Genomic DNA, 22,972 nt, shown 5'->3' with positions numbered 1-22,972 from the left:
TGGAATTTAATGTGCAGAAACATTTTTTTTTAAAATTAAATAAAACTACCTCAAATGTGCTTAAGCGGGGGGGTGGGGGGGTGGAGGAGTTTATCAAAACATATTTTGCATTTAAAACCAACTGATTTATTAAACAAAGGAAGTATTATATGCAGTTTGTGAACTGAAGTGATTGTTTCTGGTCATCATGTCTTTCAGGATTTTAGAACTAGTAGATCTTATGTTCTCACACTTAGTTTTTAGTCTTTGATTGGAAGAGGAAAAAAGCCTTCCTGCTTTTTCAATTCCCAATTGGTTTCTTAATTTTGAAAGAACTAGTCATTGAACTAACTTAGTTCAATAAACTGAAATGAAGAAAATATTCTCTATAGCTGTCGCAGAGGTTACTACTGACAAAAACCGGTTTAGCACTTCAACAAACTCTGGTTCCAGCTGCTTAGCCAGTGACCTTCCAGCAATTCAGTGCTGACTTTCTTTAAAATTTTGGCAGAAAACATGTACAGCTTGAATTTTTTTATTTTAATAGATTAGAGTAAATTTAGGCCTTAATGTAGGTTGTCAAATGTTAATAGGTTGATTTTTTTAAAATAAATATATTTAAATAAATCAGTTTAATCTGTTTTTATCCACCTTGGCTTGAAGCAGTGAAATGGGAATGTATTTATTAACTATGCTTTCTAGGAGAGTACAGATGAGAGATGCTAATCAGAATAGTGTGCTAGTGGATTGACCAGATAAACTTTCACTACAAAGACAAAGCATTCTGCCATGGGCAAAGGCACCTGGAACATCAGGAGCATGTTTCTTAAAGGAAATTACAGAGGAAAATTTCCAGACTGTTTCTTTTATGCTGCAGCCTCATAAGCAGGTTCGTATGGCTCTTCTGTTTGAGTTTCACTGGAACCAGAGCATTCCCAGAAGAGATCCCGCATTTGAAGTATTTGAGAGATTTCACCAACTTCAAAGTTTCCCAAAATAACTTTAGACAAAAGGTTTCAGAGTAACAGCCGTGTTAGTCTCAAATAAATCGGTTAGTCTCTAAGGTGCCACAAGTACTCCTTTTCTTTTTGACAAAAGGAGAGCTGAACTGATGAACACTGTTTTGAGGGGGTAGGTGCAAGAGTTTTTAATCCCGCCACTGATGACACTTATAGTCTTAATTAGCTAAAATGTTCACGAGGGCATCAACAGCATATCAATTACTATACCAAGACCTGGTGCATGCAGTTGGGAGTTCTTGTCCACAGTGCCCAGCACATGGCACAGGTCACACTGAAGTAGTGGGAGATGGCATGGGGGCAGTCCTGCAAAGAGCATGAGTCAGTTATTTTCGGTAGCAGAGCGTTCTTACTAATGTGGGGGAGGCAGAGATTAACCTGCAGATTCTCACATTAATCACATTATCTCCCCTGCATGGGACGAAAGGGCACGGAAGAGGTGGGGGAGGGAGTTAATCACTATCTTAGTTTGCTAGGTTCTACATCATGCTGCTTAAGTGTATACAGAAACAAAGCAACCTAATTTCCTTCTCTGATAGGGTTACTGGACGAGGGAAGAGGGCGGAAGCAGTAGATGTAATGTAGCATAATTTTAGTAAAGCTTCTGACACAGTCCCACATGGCATTCTCAGAAGCAACCTAGGGAAATACGGTCTAAAGGAAATTACTAGAAGGTGGGTGCATAACTGGTTGAAAGGCCGTACTCAAAGAGTAGTTATCAAGGGCTTGCTGTCAAACTGGGAAGGGGTATCTAATGGGTCCTTCAAGGGTGTGGCCTGAGTCTGGTACTAGTCAGTATTTTCATTACTGACTTGAATAATAGAGTGGAGAGGATGCTTCTAAAATCTGCAGATGACACCAAGATGGGAGGGGCTGCAAGCACTTTGGAGGACAGGTTTAGAATCAAAATAACCATGACGCATTAAAGAATTGGTCTGAAATCAACAAAATGAAATTCAGTAAAGATAAGTGCAAAAATCCCCACTTAAGAAGGAAAAATCAAATACCCAACTACAAAATGGGGACTCACTGGCTAGGTGGTCGTACTGCTGAAAAGGATCTGGGGGTTACAATGGATCACAAATTCTGAGTCTACAATGTGAAGTTGTGAAAGGCTAATATCATGCTAGGGTATATTAACAGGAGTGTTGTATGTAAGACACGGGAGGTGTCCTGCTCTACTCAGCTGTGGTGGGGCCTCAGTTGGAGCACTGTGTCCAATTCCGGGCACCATATTTTGGAAAAGATGTGAGCAAACTGGAGAGAGCCCAAAGGAGAGTTATAATAATGATAAAAGATTTAGAAAACCTGACCTATGAGGAAGGGTTTAAAAAAAACTGGGCACATTTAGTCTTGAGAAAAGAAGACTGAAGGGGGACCTGATAAGTCTTCAACTACGTTATGGGTCGTTAGAACTATTAGGGCAGTTAAGCTCTGGAACAGGCGTCTATGGGAGGCTATGGAATCCCCATCGCTGGAGGTTTTTAAGAACAGGCTGGATAAACTCCTGTCACCGCTGGTCCAGGTTTACTTCATCCTGCATCCCCCACAGAAGGCTGGCCTTGATGACCTCATGAGCTCCCTTCCAGCCCTACATTTCTGTGATCCTTTATGGAGTTTCCCAAACGCCATCCCCAGACCCAAGCACATGAAGGGGGTTTTGTGAAGTTTAACAATGGCTAAAGGCTAATGAATCCAGCTCAAGTTGGTAGTGAGCAAGATTCATTATTGGCTAGTGGATGTCTGGGACCTGTGTGATGTGAGTATGTTTTTTTCAGACCAGTTTCCAGGAGACAAGCACCCAACCACAAAAGCAACATGTGGCATTAATTGTAGTCATGTTGATCAGGGAAGAGATGGGATGAGCCATCCTTTCACCCCTCAAAAGGTCCCTCCAGATCAGGGTTGAGATCTTTTTGTTTAGCAATCTGGATCTTGGTCTGTTCTGAGGATAGGGAATTTTTTTTCTCCAAGACTGTCAATCTAGCACTTTAAAACTGAACTCACAAATGAAAGACAAAACAGAAGACTGCTCTTCACCGGCCTGCAGGTTATTTGTGCGACTTTGTTCAAACGTACTAAGGCTGTTTAAGTTAATTAATTTAAAATTAATGGCCTTCCTTTGTTATATTTTAATACCAGATAGGACTGGACCATAGCCAACAGCTCAACAATGAATTCAGCACTGTGATAGCTTGTATAGGCCCCCACCCTGAGGGTGGAAGGGCAGTGGGACCAGCTGTGGGGAATTATTGAATTCCTTAGGAAAGAGGAAGAGAGCAGTAAGTGAGGGAATGAGCAGAGAGCTGAAGGCAAAGCGGGGGCTGTGTGTTCTTGGGGCCATACTGAAACAAGACACATGGGACCATTTTGCTTTGATCTGAGGTAGGTCACCTTTTTTATGGAACCCTGAAGTGAGCTGAGGAGGAATTTATTTGGCCCTTAAAGGGGTAAGAGTTTGGGGTTGGTTGCTTCCTTACCTAGGTGTTTGTAATCCTGATATGCAAGGTGCTGTTTGCTAATCCTGGTTTGACTGGCCGATTATAACCCCTCACCCAACTGTAAAAATTCTAAAGCTCTCTCCTGAGGGAATGGAAGGTAGATGGGAGGAGTAAGGAAAAACCAGTAGTCTCCTGTTCTCTGGCCACAACCCCCAATCCCTCTGAAAGGGTGCTCCCTGAAGGTCAAGAAGCTGGTGAGACAGCATTGTAGGGGAAACCAGTTCCATTTTGCCTTGCATTGTGGCTGGACCTTCAGCTCTGGAGATAGTACTTGCTTGTTTGCTTTCAGAAGCCTGGTCTACGGGTTTAGCTACATAGTTAAGCAAGCCTAAGCACCAACACAGACATCTGTAGGTCAACCGAGGAATTCTTCCATCTACCTAGCTACGGCTTCTCAAGGGGTGGAAATACTATGGTGACAGAAAAACCCCTTCTGTTGCTGTAGTAAGTGTGCACACTACAGCGGTGAAGCTGCAGCTGTGTCACTGTAGTGTAGATGTACCAGTCTCCTGTCCTCAAAGACAGTCATTAAACTGCTTCTTTCCTAAAGGGACAGTGGGAATATAATCCTTCCTTTCTTCCTCTCCAGCTCAGTTTGTTGTTGATGACTAGCAAGCCACCTTTATTAAGAGACTGGAAGTGTCTAGAGATCTCAGCTACTAGAATGCCAGTCACTGTTAAGTGTCCTCATTTCTGTTGCAGCTGGAGAGCTGCAGAGTATGCAAGGGTACCACAGGAGACCCGAAGATTGTGTTCCTCACGGTAGAGGGATCAAGACCTAAGCAATTTAGTTTTGAACATGAGGGGATGATAGATGAGAACAGACCTTTTGTTTTAAAGCAAGAAGCTTGTTTGTGAGATCCCTCCCCCTCCCTTCCCATGCATTTGGCCCTCAAGAGGCATTTCCCCAATGGTGGTGTGCGTTTGGGTTAGTCTGTTTCAGCACCTAGTTCAGTAAACTGTGTTCATTAGGACAGAGACCCATTGGAACTCTCAATTAGCTGAAGGAAACCCTGAGCAGAACACAGCTGTTGGAGTACATGGTAATTAGCAACTACCTCTTAGGCCTTACTTTCTTTACCAACTCTCTGAGAGTGCCTCTGAAACTAGATCCACACAGCTACAATTAGCCTCTAAAGAGAATGGGGCTCAGCTGTGACTGCTATAATTAGAGGATCAGAGAACAGATAGGGGCTACTGATCTTATGGAAAGGACTACAGTAAGGTCGAGAGAGCGGGTGAATTTCTGGCTGAGAGATGCTGGTCAGTGTATAGACACCAAATTTCTATGCCAAGAATTGCAAACTGGGAGCAAAAAAAGCATATGAAGACAGACACAAGAGAAATGTTGCAGGAGTTCTCCATGGATAGACCCACAGAAATGGTATCCCAGTCCATACTTGGCACAAGACAGCGGGACTGAGGAGCAGAAAATCAAAGAGGAGATTAAAGGTGTCTCTGAGCAACTCTGCATAGAAATGATCAATGGGTGTCCATGGATGGCATGTTGTGAGGCAGGAGAAAAACAGCCACCTCCCTTCATCCTAATGTGATTGGTGAACAGGCAACGAGTCCCCAGAAAATGGTCAAGACCCTCAACGGACAAACTCCAGGGGAGAAGTGAACCTCTCCACTCCTTTCTCAGAATGAAGATGAGAATTAGAGGCTGACAGCTGAGGTAGTGTAAGGAGTGGTCTAGTCTGCTGGAATAAGTCAGTTTCAGTGACAGAGAACCTCTGCTGGGCACTGAAATCCCAACAAATCATTACCTGCCCACTATTCCACATGCTCCTGCCTGCACAGTGTTCTTTTCAGTCAGACCACTCCTCACATTTGTTTGTAATTATGTTAACAACAGCCATAGCAGCTCCTCCACTGGCTCATTCCCTCACCTAGCCCCTCTCACTGCTTTGCTAGTCAAAGGCTAGGAGCTCCACCTGAGCGCCAATAGGAGCCCTCCTGATTAGAGTGGAATGCTAGCTCTGCTACTGCTATGGCTGAACAACACTTGTTTAAAAGTAGACTCTCAAAGCTGTAAAATCCACAGATCTATGTGGCTTGCCTTGAAATTTGCTGCACCTCAGAAGGGTGCAGATAGCCTCAGTGGTCCAAGTTTTGGGGTCATGACCATAGACCACATCTAGTCTCTGGCTTTCAGTTCTCCATCTATAAAACTGAGGAAAACAACAACACTGGCCTGAGGAGTATTGAGGATAAATACGTTAATGACTGTGAGGTGTTACAGTGACTGTGGTTCAAGGGGATCTGCTGTGGACAATGAACCTGAGACATCCATGCATGCTGTAAGTGTGAACCTTGCCCTGGCAGAAGGCTGTGAATGATCAGCGGGCATCGTGCTACTATCTACCTGTCAAGGGGGTTTAATATTGTGTGCAATGCGTCCTGAGTAATTCAGCTAATTTAGAAGGGCCTCTAACTACTTTCTGAAAGATTAATTACATATTCTGTGCAGCTGTGAGAATGATTGCTGGATCCATGGCTGCTCTTCCACCTGCAGCATTATTAAAGGAGAGTGCCAGGACTGATAAGGAGGATGAAACAATGATCCTGTAGCTGCCTAAACGCACTCAGGCACCTAACTTTTTCCAAGTAAAATTTCCCTAAGCACCTGTGTTTCTGCCTCTAAGCACACGCACTGCTGCCTCCCTCTAGGTGACTGGACGCCTATCTCCAGCCTAAGCCACAGAGTGATGCATGAATTACAAGATGACAGGCATTCAACTGCCTAAGTCACGTACTCAGAGGCCATCTACCAGATTAGCTCCCCTTTGAAAGCCAGCTGGATGAAGAGGTGGTCAGAGTCAGGCTCACTTCAGAAAGAACAAGAGTCTCCCACCCCTCAGGAGAGTTCTCTAGCCCTTGAGCTATGGGATATTCTGATGCGGGGCTCCCCCAATCTCTCCTGTAGAAGCTATTGCACTCTAGGTAGATAATGAGTGGTTAGAGCAGGGGGACTGGGCCCAGGGTTTCCCTCCTCCCATGTGGGTGCCCTAACCCCTGGACTAGAGAGAGAGAATGGGAATGACTGTCTCTGGACTATGATAGTGAGTGAGCCAGAGAGAGGGAATAACTGCAGTCCAGTAGTTAGGACACCCAACTGGGAGGTGGGAGGCCCTGGGCCCAGTCATCCTGGGTGCTGGAACAGTGCAGGCAAGAGTGGGCTGGAAAGGAGGGAGGGTCAGAACTATGTGGGGGGCTCCAGCAGACCACCCCCAAAAGCTCCAATTATAGGTACTTGCATGGCCCCTATCACTGTAACACCTCACAGTCATTACCGTATTTATCCTCAATACACCTTAGGCCAGTGTTGTTGTTCTTCCTCAGTTTTACAGATGGAGAACTGAAAGCCAGAGACTAGATGTGGTCTGTGGTCATACAGGAAGTCTGTTGCAGAGCAGGGAATTGAACCCAGGTCTCCCATGTCCCAGCTCCTAACCACTAGACCAAGCTTTCTTTATGGCCCTCCTCCAATTTCTATCCTTCCCTTCAAAAGATGTCCCCCTTAACTCCATGCTATTCCCAGCACAATTCCTGCTTCCTCTCCCTAGCTCCTTAATGTGTGGGTCCCATGCTGATGCCTGCCCCTCCTTCGGGAGGACAGCTGAGGAAGACGGAGCAGGCTGTGCTGGACAGGCAGACACTGCAGATGATAGAGACAGTGAACGTACCAACACCCAGGCAGTGCGTTCTGTGGCCAAGCTAATAATAGCGGAGGAGCTTGAGGCAGCGCAGGGAGAAGAGCTGGGTGCGGAGAAACTTTTTTAAAAGAATAATTAAATGACCAAGAGTTTAACCCAGGGTTCAGGTTACCCCATGGTGCCTCATGCCCTTCCCTAATGTGGAGAGGGGCTACACAAAGACCTCTGAAAACCAGGATAAACAGTTAAGATACACAGCACTGCAACCTTAACTCTGCTCCTCTGGAGTTGGCAACAGCCACTGGGAGTTATCTGCATGCACTTCTGTTGCATTCGCTGTGCTAGATATAGCCCTACTGAATGGTGGAGGGATTAGCTAGAGCAGCTTCACAAAGCTGTGATTGTGATGGGATGATCTAGGGAGTCTGAGATCCACTCCCTCCTCACCATGTGTGTGATCCAAGGACAGAGGTATATGCATATCTTTAGGGATGCAATATGCCTCATTTCAGTGCTGCACAGGGTCTCTTGCCATGGGGATTGTCAGCAGCGAGGGGGAATAGGAGTGAACTGGGGTTTAATGACTGGTAAGTGAAAGCATAATGTTGGATGGATTGCGGTCCATGAGGGCGAAGGGCTTGTAAAATGTGGTGGTTTCTGTGGTGCAAGCACGGTGAGTGGGGTGTAGGCAGCTCTTGGTTAGTACATGTCAGCTAAACAAGTTTTGCTGTAGCAAAGGGAAGGTGTTGGACTTAGTCCTATACTACTCACGTGGCCTATTCCCTGAGTGTTCTACCCTAGCTGCAGGGGCAGGGCATCAGCATGTGTGTTACGGGAATATTACGGCAGCACTCAAAGAGGACAAGGTTAAGATTGTATAGGTGTTTTTTTTTAGCTCTATATTTCCTGTTTTCAGAGGTTTAAGTTTCGCCACTACCCCCTTCTGGAAGGGCTCAAGGCACCACCTGGCAACCTTAAACTTTCTGGGCATGCGGTAGTTGAGGAATACCCAGTGCTAACAGCTCTGTACAGCCCTCCGATCACACTTCAACTGTTTTAAAATAACACTTTCCATTCTCAAAGAAGAACAGCTCTTGAAGCAGTTTCGGGAGAGCATTAATCAGGATGTTATATAGCTTTTGAAAGGTAAGTTATGCAAGATCACTCTAGGGGGACCAAAGCCTGAACTATCAGAACAGCACAGGAAAGATCTTGCCTTTACTCCTCTTAGTATCTGCTTATTTCTATAGTTAAGGTTACTAGAACCACTGTGATGAGACACAAACCAAAATCTATGAGATCTTTCTTGTGTGTGCTCGTCCCCACACCATCACTCACCTGATCAGAGTAATGTCTCTTGGCAACTCATCCCTGCCAGAGTGCCCTAGGTTCCTGGCTGTATAGATATTTAACTACATCCAATACTATATTGATGTCCAAATATAAGTAACTTGCCTAACCTGTAACCATAAGGGATGGTTTGCTGCCACAGTTAACACAGGGAGAGGGAAGTTCGCTGCGTACATATTCCACAGTGGCCACAACACTAGAATGCAGTGCACAGCTGGGAAAAGGGGGAACTGATGCCACTGTCTGTGATCAAGCAGTACATGCTTTCACCGAAATACAGAACAGGATGATAACTGCAGAGTGAACAAGGAAGGAAATCCTATGTGTCTCTAGCCACAAAGAAACTGCCTGGCCTGCTTCTGCCCCTTTAGTGTTGCTCTGCACCAAGTAACATGGCAGAATCAGACCCACAAGATGGAATGCACATTAATGCTGACAGTTACTTACAAGTGATATTATCCAACTACTTTCATGCTTACAGTCAGCCTCCCCCTTGAGGCATGGAGAGGTTAAGTACCTGCTAATGTGTAATGCAAGTGCAGTAACCATGCTAAACACCTACAGGAATCAAGGGATTAACCTGAGGTCACCCACCCAGATCAAACAGCTCAGTTTCTGGTTGTACTAGAATAACTTCTGTATCACATACCTAGAAAGGGAAAGATTGTATAGATTGTGTATAAGACCTTAGGAACAGTGACAGCACCCTCCAGAAGCTGGGGTCCTGTGAAAGCCTTACCCCTTATGTCTACTCAAATAAGGAGGAGAAAAAAAAAATTCTGTTTATTTCAGTGAAATATGCACACAAACATTGCAGGAAATGCCTTCTACTCTTACAGACAGGTTTCAGAGTAGCAGCCGTGTTAGTCTGTATTCGCAAAAAGAAAAGGAATACTTGTGGCACCTTAGAGACTAACAGATTTATTTGCGCATAAGCTTTCGCAAGCTACAGCTCACTTCATCGGATGCATTCAGTTGAAAATACAGTGGGGAGATTTATATACATAGAGAACATGAAACAATGGGTGTTACCATACACACTGTAAAGAGAGTGATCACTTGAGGTGAGCTATTACCAGCAGGAGAGTGGGGGGCGAGAAACCTTTTGTAGTGATAATCAAGGTGGGCTATTTCCAGCAGTTGGAACATTCAAAACATTCAAAAACCAGTTGGAGAAGACTTCAATCTCTTTGGTCACTCAATTACAGACCTAAAAGTTGCAATTCTTCAACAAAAAAACTTCAAAAACAGACTCCAACAAGAGACTGCTGAATTGGAATTCATTTGCAAACTGGATACAATTAACTTAGGCTTGAATAGAGACTGGGAGTGGATGGGTTATTACACAAAGTAAAACTATTTCCCCATGTTTATTCCCCCCCTCCACCCCCCACTGTTCCTCAGATGTTCTTGTCAACTGCTGGAAATGGCCCACCTTGATTATCACTACAAAAGGTTCTCCCTCACAACCCCCCCCCCCCCGCTGGTAATAGCCTTACCTTAAGTGATCACTCTCTTTACAGTGTGTATGGTAACACCCATTGTTTCATGTTCTCTATGTATATAAATCTCCTCACTGTATTTTCCACTGAATGCATCCGATGAAGTGAGCTGTAGCTCACAAAAGCTTATGCTCAAATAAATGTGTTAGTCTCTAAGATGCCACAAGTCCTCCTTTTCTTTTTACTCTTACACAGAAAGTCCGTGTGCATGGAGTCAGGAGCAACAGCTAGGACAGTCTGAGTAACCATGTGGGACAGACAGCTCTGGGGTACTCAGCCAGGCTGGTAAAACCAGTAGGAAGGTCACCTTCACGGGTTCCAGCTGGCTTCAGCAGCAGAACAGCAGGAACACTTTCCCCCACAAAACCCTAAATATTGGTTAAATATAAAATCTGCTGAGTGGCAGATCTGCAATATCTGTAGCATCAGTGTAGAGACACGAGCCCCCTTGGACCTTGAGAAGCCAGAAGGGGCCAGTGTGGGCAAGCTCTGGCTGGCAGCATTGCGTGGTGTCTAAGCTAGGACATGAACTTTAGTTAAATTACAGTCTGAAGTCTCTTGCCATTTAACTCTTCAAACAGAAATGAGAGGCCTGTTCTGAATGGCACATACAGCAATTCAAGATACAAGGTTCATAAGGGTCAAAGTTACACTTGCTGTGGGAAGTGATTTGTGGTTAAATGCTCAACTGCTGGGGCATTAATGCTGACCTCAGGCACTGATTTAAGTTCATTTAAAGCTTCTCAGGCAGTTTCAGACTTAAGAGTTGGGAATGTTTCATTGTTGCTGAGCTTTAGCGTAAGGGACCTATTGTGGATTTGAAGGTGTGAATGCTGTTTAAAAAGCCATGCATGTAAGAGCACTGCTGCACAGTGAAGGAACCAGAGAAATACTTCCCCATCATGCAAAAGAATCGCCAAGTCTACAATGAACATATGGCCGGCACTCAGCTCAGCTACTGGGGACAAGCAAAGCATAGCCACGATGGCACATTCAGTTTAGTTATATGAGTGGTAACCACTTCCACTGTGGCTGGGTCACTAAAGGAAACATTTGGTGAAGACTAATTGCTGGCTCCATCCATGGATAGGGAAGGGGAGAATCTGAACAGGCAGCTAGAGTTTTAAGTAAACCGCTGCAGGGTAGGACTGTCCTCTCTGTTTATTATTCCTGCATTTACTATTCTGCAGATATGTGCAGAATGGATTTTCCCCAGAGGGCACTGGCTTGTTACGTAACTCAGCAGCATCGTGTTAGCAGAGCATGAGTGATCACAGATGGCAACAGCAGAGGCAAAACATGGACCACGCGGGAGATGCATGATGCCAGGTGCTTTAAAAATAGCGTATCCCCAACCCCCACGGGAGGAAAACATCCACCTCTTCCCTTAAAACCAAAAGGTGAAGTATGCTATTCTAGTAGCATCTAGTCAGAACAGGTAAGGATCAGTTATCACTAAAGTCCATTTCAAGGGTTCACAATTCTGCTCATTCATTCTTAACTCCCTACCTCAACCTCATCAGGAACCTGCATTATACACAGCCAATGATCCACCATCCTGTGCACTAATGCAGCCCCACCATTCAGTCACTCACTGTGATGTACCTTTTATCACATACATGGCATTAGAGGGAGAGTATCTAGAACAAAGTCTCAACTAAGGGTGTCTTTGCTTTCCTGGGTTAAGTCAGATTCTTACCAAAAAAATAAAAATCTTAATTCAATCACAGCAGCTCTTCAGCTGAGAAAACCAGCTGCTGATTGACGCTGGTAAGAAATGCCCCAAATAACGTACTTGTCTGGGCACATTCCAAACTGGTGTCTAGAGAAAGGGGAGGGAGAGCACATCTTTATTACATAATCTTCAGAATGCTCACTTTAGGTCAAGGCAAATCAACAGCAGCGAGGAAATTAGGAGCCAGGGCTGCCAAAGTGCCCTTAACTCATCCTGTTGTACATGCATATTACTGCAGAGGCATGTCTCTAGTCTACGGGTTGATCTTAACACATGTTGCACAACTTCACCGTGAAGGAGGAAAATAGTGACGTGCCAAGGCAGCTCCAATTTGTAATTTCCTTTAATATTTAATTTGAGTATGAGCTCCTCAGTCTCCTGACCACAGCAAGCAGAACAGGTGCCTAAGTTCCAGTTTAGTCATTTTTCCACTAATGAAGTGTCACAGATCATTCCTGATCAGCATTATACAGAGAACACTGCAGGAGTTTTTGAAAGACCAAGATTCTCCAAAGGCCAGTTTTACTTTCATCTCCCAGATCTGCAATTTTCCAGTTTCATCCCAGTTCTTTGGCTTGGGGAGTCCCTAGTAACTGCTTTTGTTTCTAAGTGGCTTTGCCACAAATAAATACTTCCCAGGTACTGAGGACACCACCTCAATGTAACCCCATTCCCTAGTTCTACGCTCTGACAGTCAAGGCTTTTGGCTACTGGAGTCCTTTAGGTTCTGAATACAGCAGTGGCAAGGGCAAACTATGAGAGCTTTGCTTCCTCCTTGAATTTTGGAGTTCCTAGGTGTGGTTTAGGGAACTGAGCTTAGAAGGAAAGAGGTTCCATTTAAATGAGCTGGGAGCAATCTGTTAAAATACAACAATTCTGTAAACGTTCTGCCTGTGAAGGCTTATATCGCCCAACTGTGCCAAATACAGGAACATGTGTCTGGCATTGCACGAGTATATTTCATGCTATAAGGAATTCCCTTATTTAGTACTGGGAAGTAAAACTGAAACACGACCAATTACATTCTTTCTAGATGAAGCAGGATTGTGCATGCTGAAAACTCACCTGCCACTTTACCCAGTATATGCCTAAGCAGTGTGCACAGCTGTTTTAGCTCTTCAAATTCAATAAGGGTGTTATCAGTCCAGTACATTATATTGGGGTGGGAATGGGTATGCAGAGCCCAGGAGATCGGATGTCCAATGTTCCAGCTTCAGGGTTGCCTAAACTAGGCTCAGCCTGATTGCAACCATTAAGTAGAGGAGGTCCTTTGATGTGGAAAGGATGAAGTAGCTGAGCAAAACTGTATTGCATCCAAAAGATAGCTAGTGAGTGGAATATGGCACCTTATCATGGGAAGGCCTCTGAGCATAGTGATGAGCTTCATTTGTGTACAAACAGAAGAAAATTGCTATATTACATGCAAAACCCACAATTAAGAGAACAGTAAGGCTGCAAAGGGACGCACTCTAGTTATCGACAAGGGCAGCCAATGAAGCCTTCTGCCCCCTCATGTGTACACATGATACAAGGATCACGTTAGCATACTATTCTTTCCCTGCAGGATCCCTCCCTCTAGTTGGTTAGTGCGCAGAGAATGAGCCAGCAGGAAAGTTTTTGTCCTAATTGTTTGAGTGGTCCCTTGCCTCACCACATCACTCACCTGAGCAGAGTAAGGTCTCCAGGCAGGGATGAGTTGCCTAGAGACCTTACTCTGCTCAGGTGACTGATGGTGTGGGGACGAGCACACAAAAGTAAGATCTCATAAATTTTGGTTTGTTTCTCATCACAGTGGTTCTAGTAACCTTAACTATAGAATACACTAGCCAGCTCGGTCAGTGAGTGAGTGAGGTAGGGGTCCTCTTGTATTAGACACTGTTTCCAATATAGGGTTTGGAGAACATTAGACAGGGATGCTGCTAGTTCTGTTTTCCATCTCCTTTTATGATTTTATTTAAATAAAGGTGGATGAAAGCCTCAGGAAGTAGTCCTTACATGAGTCAGTGGATAAATAGCTAAGAATACAAAAGGCTCCACTGTGCCATTACACAGTACAGCCAATAAGTGGGATGGTGCAACAGGTGAAGAAAAGAGTTGCAGAAAAACTGCAGAACACTTACCCAATTGCAAAATGCACTAATGCTTTGCCCTGAATTTAAGCAGCACATGTAACCTGGTCCATTCTGGTTTCAAGCTCAAAGGCATCAGGTCGATCCTGTGGGTTAGCAGCTAACATGTCTTTCAAGAGTTGCTTGATCCCCTCAGACATGGAAGTCCTGCGTTTCTGGGGGATATGCAACTCCATCTTTGGGTTTTCTAGCAGTGCTTCCCCAACGGGCACAATCTCTGTGCCCTGCTTGATGTAGGTCCCCAGTAGCTCCTTCTTGGTCTCTGCATCGATGAAAGTTATCCTCTCAATCATGGCCCAGATGATGATGCCCAGGGCAAAGATGTCTGCCTTGGCAGTGTAGTGTCCCTCCCAGACCTCAGGGGCCATGTAGAAGTCAGAGCCGCAGGCTGAAGACAGCCAGTACTTGTTCACATTCACATTTTTGTTATCATTCCCACCTTCCTTGCCCCGAGCCGTCAGCCCAGCACAGACCTTGCTGAGTCCAAAGTCTGCCACCTTGAGAACCGGGGTGCCAGACTTCTCGGTGATCAAGATGTTGTCTGGCTTCAGGTCCCTGTGCACAATATGGTTCTTGTGCAGGAAGGCAATTGCGCTGGTTAGCTGTAGCATGAAACTCTTGTTAGTGGCCGGGTCTGGTCGCCGCGAGAGCACGTACTGATTCAGATCTCCCCCTTCGCAGAACTCCATGACGAACCAGAGATAACAGGGCTCCTCGGCATAGCCCAAGATCCTCTCACCTTACAAAAAAGAAAGAAAGACAGAGGCATGGTAATGGCAGACACAGCAAGAGGTTAGCCATGGTAAGACCGTTCTGTTTTAAATGCAGCGGAAAGTCCTGAGGAGTCTAGCCAGAGCCGCCCTCACGAGAACATGCTGGTGATCACTGCTGCTAAGTGTGTCATTTGTAAGTTATGCAGAAGGCTGCAGACTGGCTGACTGACACCCTCATCTCTACAGTTTAACTGCTTTGGGGCCCTGTGGAATGTGGGGGCTATAGAATATTTTTCACTTCCTATCACAGTCACAACCATACCCTAGACACCAGCTTAAAGGACGGTTTGCTTAAAAGTTGTTCTACAAATGGCACTGAGAGGAGGTAAACATGAACCCACCCTCTTTAGTTTCTACGGAGCTCAGATTGCAAGTGAACAGTTTTACTATCAGTCCTGCACACTCCACCTGGAATCTGAAAACCAAGCTATGTTTTTCAGTTTCTGCATTTACCACCAGTGAGATTCTGCAGTTAGAATTCTCAGCCTTGCTAATGATGTAGGAATCAGAAGAGAATCGAGCTTGCTCTCCTATAGTGTTTCCTCCGCTGTGGTGACGGGAGCCACTAAGGGCTGGCCTACTCTAAGTTTTACTGGCATAACTCCATTGGTAAGTATCAGAGGGGTAGCTGCGTTAGTCTGTATCCACAAGAACAAAAAGGAGTCTGCTGGCACCTTAAAGACTAACAGATTTATTTGGGCACAGGCTTTTGTGGGTAAAAACCCAATTCTTCAGATCCCTTTTTTACCCATGAAAGCTTATGCCCAAATAAATCTGTTAAGTCTTTAAGGTGCCACTGGACTCCTCATTGTTTCTATTGGTAAGGGGTATGATTTTTTGCTAACATAGGTGTATATTGGTAAAAGCCCTCGTGTAGATATAGTTATACGAGTACAAAGACTACTGATTACCACTGGACCTTATTTGGGATGATATCTGTGCCTACAGCCATATTCCCAGCAGGGAGGGGAGGAATCTTGAACTGTTCACCTCCTAGCAAACAGCACTTCCTGAATGTAGTGAACTAACATGATGCAGGAGAGAAGATGGAAGTTGACCTTGGTTATACAGGCAGAACCTGTTAGTGCAACTGGAGTATTTCCTCATAAGATGTTGAGAATTAAATTTCATCATAAACCCAGAGTACTCAACTCAATTGCCTCTACTTTTTCTATCAAAACATATGGGCAGAGCTGAAGAGTTAAAATGTGTTAAATGACTCCACCCTCCAGCAAATAAACGTTTTAGCACAGACTCTAGAGACCGCATGGGAAAGAAACCAGGATTTCCAATGGCTGATAAAGCCAAAGAACACCAAACAGGCCAAGTCATCAGCTCTTTAATGTCAGTCTCTGTAATGGTCAGTGATTGGTATGGGTAGGTGGAGAGAAATATTGGTTATTTGCATAAACAGTCTGTAACCATGACTACTGCCGTGGAAATTAGAAAAGAAGGATCCGGCTGTACCTCCCTGTCCTACGTGAATGATGAAAGTTAGATCAGAGGGAGGAGTGGGAGGGAGACCCTTTAAACCAGCAGTTCTCAACAAGGGGCCCAAGGCCCCCTTGGGGGCTGCAAGCAGGTTTCAGGGGGTCCACCAAACAGGGCCACCAACAGACTCACTGGAGCACAGGGCAAAAAGCTGAAGCCCTATCACCTGGGGCTGAAGCCTGAGTAATTTAGTTTTGTGGGACCACCTGTGGTATGGGGCCCTGGGCAATTGCCCTGCCTCCTCCTCCCTACCCCACAATGCTGGCCCTGGCTTTTATATGCAGACAAACAGTTATGGCACAGGCGGGCTGTGGAGTTTTTATAGCATGGGGGTGGCGTGGGTGGGGAGGCTTAGAAAGAGAAAGGTTGAGAACCCCTGCTTTAAACAAGCCATCAGGAGGTGGTGTGCTGGTGGCATTTGCTGGGCAGGCCAAACCAAGGCTCCCGAATAAGAGTACTGTAAAGAGGGAATCCCTCCAAGTTAGAGTCTCGGTGACAAACAGTCTATTTGGGGAAGGAAGGGTTATTTGTTTCTGGAGATGAAAACTCAGAACAGGAAAACAGCAGCCACTGTCTGAGCCGCCCTTGGTGGGAGAGTGGGAAAAGGACATGACAGAATGGAAAACCAAAGACAGAGCTACTGGTCTTGGGAACAAAAACGTTTGCAGTCAGTCAAAACAGTTACGAGTACTTATAATTTATAACTTTATTAACTCAACTTAATTAAAAAAAACACAACACCTCATTAAGACACAAGAGTTTGTGTATACCCTTCAGTCAGTGCTGCTCCAGCCCCCTGCAGGAAGATTTTGGGTTGGATGGCTATTCCTGGCAAGGAATTACTCTATTTTGGTAGGTTTCAGAGTAGCAGCCATGTTAGTCTGTATTCGCAAAAAAAAAAAAAAAAAAAAAGAAAAGGAGGACTTGTGGCACCTTAGAGACTAACCAATTTATTTGAGCATAATTTTCTTTTTACTGTTTGGGTAATAACTCTGAACAGCTGTTCTATGTGTTGTGTATTCTATGCCTGAGGATGTATGAACTCTGCTTATAACAGTAATGGCACACCCCTCGTGTGCATATCATACAAAAGTAGGAGTGCAGGCAGTACCAAGGTATAGGGCACATGTGGGAATGCAAAAGCATTCAGATTCTAGTGGTGTTGATGGGCACCTTTCTATAAGTGTGACCTGTGTGGTGGCGGCCAAGCTCAGTAACAGAGCCAGTCAGTTTCCAACAAGCTGAAATATTGGCTTAGCAATGAAGAAAAAGCCTTCAGTTTTTAAAAGCAAAGAGAGGATTGTTGAGTTTTGAAGCACATCCTCGGCCACTGAACTTCCACAAGCCAAGCCCTCTCGTGTCCAGATGGCCTACTACTGTGGATGCAGCTAAGTACAGTGCTAGTAACTGGGAGTGGGACACTGACCTACCAGGTCTATGCCAGGAGCAATATTTATTCACTTTTTCTATAACCCAGAAAATTATTTTAAATTTGTTAAATCACCTTTCTGCTGTCGAAATAAAGAGCCTCCATTTAAAGATCTGACAAAGTAGTAGCTAAAATGGAATTTCCGAAAGTGAAATTAAGTGACCAAGAACAATGAAAAGTTTAGACAATAGGCATGATGAGAGCTGGGAAAAGGCTGCTCCAAGCCACCTTTCTGCTCCCCTGATCCTGGGCCAGATGGGGACCAAAATGGCCTTCAGCGTAATTTAGGAGAGTCCTTAGGATGCTTTGGATTATGCTGGTTGCAGTGATCCCATAGGCTCTCCTCAGCCCTCCCCTCTGGCATGTCCCCTTACCCACACACCAGGGAGTGAGTGGCATAGAACTGGCAATGGCAACTACCTCTCCTACATCAGGGCCAATCCTCTACTGATCCTTCAGGGCTGCTTTCAAGCAGTTTTGTGCTATCGAGACAGTGCAAGTCAGCTGGAACCAAAACAGAGAATCTGGCCCCATAGACACAAAGGTACAACTAATGTTACATTCAGGTTGCATGTGCACATTCACACCACTGTGACAGTGAGTCTGAAGCCTGCACGTAGCTGAGTTTTGAAGAGGGTGCTGATTGTTACATGGGGGGTGGGGTGTTAGCCCTCATGTGGTGAGGACCAGGTTAGGGTTTGTGTGGCAGAGCTACACAATTGGGACCATAAGCTACACCGAGACTATTAATAGGAATCCTATACACACAGGATAGAACATGGCTTTTGGGTAGGAATTTGGCATTTTAAATTCTGCTAATGATCTAGCCTCCTACTCTGACTTATGCGGGAATGCTACACACAAACAGCAGAAAGAGCAGGCACCTTGCAGTAGGTGTAGTGGGAAAAGCAACATGGGACACTAGTCTCCCTTCTATTCCTGCATTTGCCTTCTTCCTCCTCTAGCCTTGATCCCCCCCTTTATTTGCACTCTATGGCTTTTTTTGGGTGATTTGTTGGCCACTCCCCTCTCCCCCCCTCAATTGTTGGGGTCCTTCCCTGGTTTTTGTCTCTGAAGGGTGCATGGAAGGACTGAGTTCTAGTTAGTTTTCCTCAGCAGGTTTTGAACTTTGCATAGAGAAAATTACTGGGAAACAGTCTTCTTCTGCCTCTAGGTTTTTACACACAGAGCAGGCAGCAGAGGGAGACTAAGAGAAAAGACAATTGATAGACAAGTTCTGATGTAAGAGTGCTGACAAAGTCCCACTGAATTCAGTGACATTGCACTCCATTCTAGGTGGTGTAGGATGGATAAGGTACACTAACCCCTTCATTGCTGCAGTGACATTTCCCTGAAACACCTTTTGGAACCTCAACATTTCAAAGTGACTTCATTCAGTCAAATCACTGAGCAAATTTAACAGCTAATCGAACTGGTGTCCCTTTCTCCATTGTTGCAATTAGATGTAATCTTAAAAGACACTCCTTAGCTCACGATACCAGCTGTTAAGAGTCACATGGCAAACAGAAGATATGGCCAGCACACTGCACTGAAGAGAGATGGCCACAGACACTGTGTGAGCTGGTGGCATTTGCATTGCTGTGTTGTAACTAGGGTGCAGGCTGTATATCATGGACACTGTAGAAGTGTTTAGAGAACTACAGCGCAGAGGCCAGGCAGCTGCACAGCCAGTTCGTAGCATCTTAGCCGACATGCTAGCGAGCACTGCCCTATCTAGGTTCAGTCACTCTCTAATAAGAGAGTTATGTACATTGACACCATTGGCTAGAACAGCCGACAGGGCACGTGGTCAAACATGAGCCCTGAACACGTGTATGTATGAAGGCTGTGGCTTTGCACATTGCCGACATACGTACTTCCCTCTCAATGATCCTTCAATTGAGACTAATGGAACTCCAAGCCCGGTGCTCAGCTTCAGCTGTATTTTGCTTTAACCGGAGATGCCGAATAATGAATTTCAGATCATAAATGACATTCACTCTGCTAAAGAATTTGAACCCTACAGTCTAGTGGTCTGTTACTTGAGACTCATCCAAAATGAGACGCACGAGTTAATCCCCACATCCTGAACCTCCGCACGTTGGCACAACATCTGTGCATGCCTGTAAATAGCCCAGCTGAGGTCATGCAGAATGGCACAGCAGGGATTCTAAGTGCTGGGCTCAGAGGCCAGAACACTGTTGGTGGCGGGGAACAAGAGGGGCACAATCAAGCACCAGTGCCTTGGGTGACTGGGGAAGGGGAAACTGAGGTACAGTAGCTTTTGGTGAGGTCTCCCCCCACCAGTTGTTTACCTACTTCAAAGCACCTGTCAGTACAATATCATTGTAGAAGTTACAATAGCTTTGGAGGTAACTGAGCTGCAAGCTATTGAAGTTTTTTGGGGGTGAACCAATGCGTTTTGGAGCGTACAGGGGTCTTCACCTAGCGAATAGCAGAACTCACAGGTCTGTGATGACAGGATAGGTATGAGGATGATGAGGGGGGTGCAGTAGCTTTGAGGGAGAAATTCACCAAATGCAGGTTCATGCTGGCTTTGATTGTTGCAATGCAGTGCACGTCTCCCCCTCAGGGTAGGAAGGGGATGGGGTCCCAGGGTGGTCTCCCCAATTTACAGCTTCCTTCAGCAGAATCTTTTACTTTCATATACAATTGGCTCCACTTGTTGCCATGAGGGAAGGTCTGAGGGAGAGGGGATGGCTTCTGCCTGAGGCAGTTTCTAGGGTAGAGAAGAACATACAGGAATCTTTCAGGGGAGAATATTGCCCTGGGGAACCTCTTTCCTCAGTTTCCAGGGAAGGACTCCACTACAGGGACTGTACAATGAGGGGCCCGAGGGGCGCCCCCACTACCTTTCTGCCAGGTCTCCAGACTCAGATAAGGTTGGCCCTGCTTATTATAAATGAGGTGGGTCTCACTGGAGGAGGGGCAGGGCCCTCAAGGGTGGTACCCATGCCTAGGGTTCTAATTATCTTTCAGAAAGTTCTTCCTGAGGAACATGCATAGTTGACTCTGCCTGTTGCTGGGTTTATGAGGAGGAATCCCTGAGAGAGCTATGGGAGCCTCCCTCCTTCCTTGGGGGTATATAGTGCCACACCTCTGGGTCCCACAAGTAGAACAGATCTTCCTTACAGTTGAGTGGAAATACAGGGGTTATGGAAGGCCCCTGGTTGAAGTTGTATGGGGAAAGGGGCTGGGGGAGGAGTTGTGTGGCAGGGGTAGGGGGATCTTATACCAGATACAGGTAAAGTGGTCTCTGCTTTCTGCTGTGTGAGGGGTTTATGGAGGATCCCCCTGAGGATATATACAAGGTAGCAGGCCGGGGGTGGGGGGCTGGGGAGATAGCTTGTTGCTGTATTGGTGGTATTATGAAGGGTTCAGGGGGGGAGGGTTGGGGGGAGGGGAAGGGGTGTACAAGGGTTCCAGGATTGTGTACAGGTCCTGTGGGTGGGTCCCAGTAACTTTCAGGGAGGTCTCCACCAGGCTCAAGTAGAGCTAGCTATGCTTGTTGCAAAGGGGGTGATTCGGGGTCACTGTGTGGGGTGTATATGAGCTCCCAGGGCTTTAGGAGATGCAGATGTTGCTGTGGGGGTGTATGGAGATCTGATAGGGCTGTGGGGGCATACAAAGTTTCAGGACTATAAGGTCACCATGTGGGGTTGCTGTGGGGGCCCTGCTATCTTTTAGGGAGATCTCCACCAGGCATAGGTACAGCAGGCAGTGGCTGTTGCTGAGAGGGATACTGTACAGAGGGGTCGCAGTCCCAGGGCTGAGGGGTCTCTGGGGGACCAGGTATCTTTCGGGGAGGTCTCCCCTAGGCGTAAGCAGAGTTGGTTGTGGCGATCGCTGAGCGGGTGTTGCACAGGGTGTGTGTGTCGCTGAAGGGGGTTTGGGAGTCCCAGGGCTGGGGGGGGGGCTGGTACCTTTCAGGGAGGTCTCCCCCAGGCGCAGGTACAGCAGGCTGTGGCTATGGGGGGGGGGGGGGTTACAGTGGGGTTGCTCGGGGGGGGGGTGTCCCAGGGCGGGGGGGGTCCCGCTACCTTTCAGGGAGGTCTCCACCAGGCGCAGGTAGAGCGGGCTGTGGCTAGGCGGGGGGGGGGGGGGTGTTTACCGGGGGGGTCCCGGTACCTTTCAGGGACGTCTCCGCCAGGCACCGGTAGAGCAGGCTGTGGCTACTGGGGGGGGAGGGTTTACGGGGGAGTTGCTGAGGGGAGGTCCCAGGGCGGTGGGGTCCCCCTGCCTTTCAGGGAGGTCTCCCCCAGGCGCAGGTACAGCGGGCTGTGGCTATGGGGGGGGTTACAGTGGGGTCGTTGGGGGGGGCCCCAGGGTGGGGGGGTCCCGCTACCTTTCAGGGAGGTCTCCACCAGGCGCAGGTACAGCTGGCTGTGGTTATGGGGGGGGATTTACAGGGGGGTCGCTGGGGGGGGGTGTTTACAGGGGGGGTGTCCCAGGGCGGGGTTACAGAGGGGTCGCTGAGGAGGGGTCCCAGGGCGGGGGGGGGTCCCAGTACCTTTCAGGGAGGTCTCCACCAGGCGCAGGTACAGCAGGCTGTGGCTATGGGGGGGGGGTTTACAGAGGGGTCGCTGAGGGGGGGTCCCAGGGCGGGGGGGGTACCTTTCAGGGAGGTCTCCACCAGGCGCAGGTACAGCTGGCTCTGCTTGTTGCCGTGGCTCATGCGCTGGCCCAGCCCGTCGCGCTGCAGCACGCACTCCTCGAAGCGCACCACGTTGGGGTGGCGGCGCCGCAGACTGGTCAGGGCCCAGAACTCGGCCAGCGCCAGCTCCACGTTCTCGGGCGCGTCGCAGCGGATCCGCTTGACGGCCAGGCGGGCGCCGCTGCGGCCCGACACGGCCTCGTACACCACCCCGTAGGAGCCGCGCCCGATCTCCGCCACCAGGCTGTAGCGCGGCGCCCCGGCCCCGCCGCCCGCCGCCGGCTCCATGGGGCCCCTCAGCGCCGGGCCCCGCTCCCGCTCCGGCCGCCGCCTCCGCTCGGCCGCGGGCCTTTGTGTCCCTCTGCGGCCGCCGTCCGCCGCGGCCGTTTCCATGGCTGCTCCGCCGCGTGGGGCCCTGGCTGCTGCCGCCCGGGGCCCCCACTCCTCATCCCTGCGCCCGGGGCGCGGGGAGCATAGGCCGCCTCCGGGAACCGGAGCCTGCGAACGACACAAGCCCGACAGGCAGGGATTGAGACGGGGGGGGCGTGGGACTGAGTCGGAGGACAGAAAAGCGCGCCCTGCCTGCCCCTTTAAGGGTTGAGCCAATAGCGGCTGCCGAGGAGGGTGAGGCCGAACCATTCTGGGGGGAGAGGGAGGAAAGCAAGGGGTCGCCCACCCAAAACGCCTCCAGGAAAAACAGGAGCTGCTGGTTCCACGGGCAGCTCGACAA

At 47.4% G+C, this 22,972-nt stretch overlaps 1 protein-coding gene across 2 annotated transcripts in view; it reads right to left on the bottom strand.

Moving 5' to 3' along the window:
* The window catches only part of STK35 (serine/threonine kinase 35), a 30,703-nt gene extending 7,941 nt beyond the window's left edge, over positions 1 to 22,762 (bottom strand). Inside the window, exons 1-3 of one of the 2 annotated variants that reach the window (XM_077831810.1) lie at positions 22,203 to 22,756; positions 13,866 to 14,613; positions 815 to 1,304 (exon numbers count right to left, since the gene is read on the bottom strand). In XM_077831810.1, the coding sequence (XP_077687936.1) occupies positions 13,901 to 14,613; positions 22,203 to 22,635 (1,146 nt within the window). In that variant the 5' untranslated portion in view covers positions 22,636 to 22,756 and the 3' untranslated portion in view covers positions 815 to 1,304; positions 13,866 to 13,900. Of the gene's footprint in view, positions 1 to 814; positions 1,305 to 13,865; positions 14,614 to 22,202 lie in introns of those variants that run through there. The other variant, XM_077831811.1, reaches the window with a different exon arrangement.
* Between the last annotated feature and the right edge of the window lie 210 nt (positions 22,763 to 22,972).

The sequence above is a fragment of the Eretmochelys imbricata genome, chromosome 13 (assembly GCF_965152235.1).
Source record: "Eretmochelys imbricata isolate rEreImb1 chromosome 13, rEreImb1.hap1, whole genome shotgun sequence".
Classification (NCBI taxonomy): Eukaryota; Metazoa; Chordata; order Testudines; family Cheloniidae; genus Eretmochelys; species Eretmochelys imbricata.
Note: the sequence above shows the minus strand (reverse complement) of the source record. Positions and strands in the feature narration are given on the sequence as shown.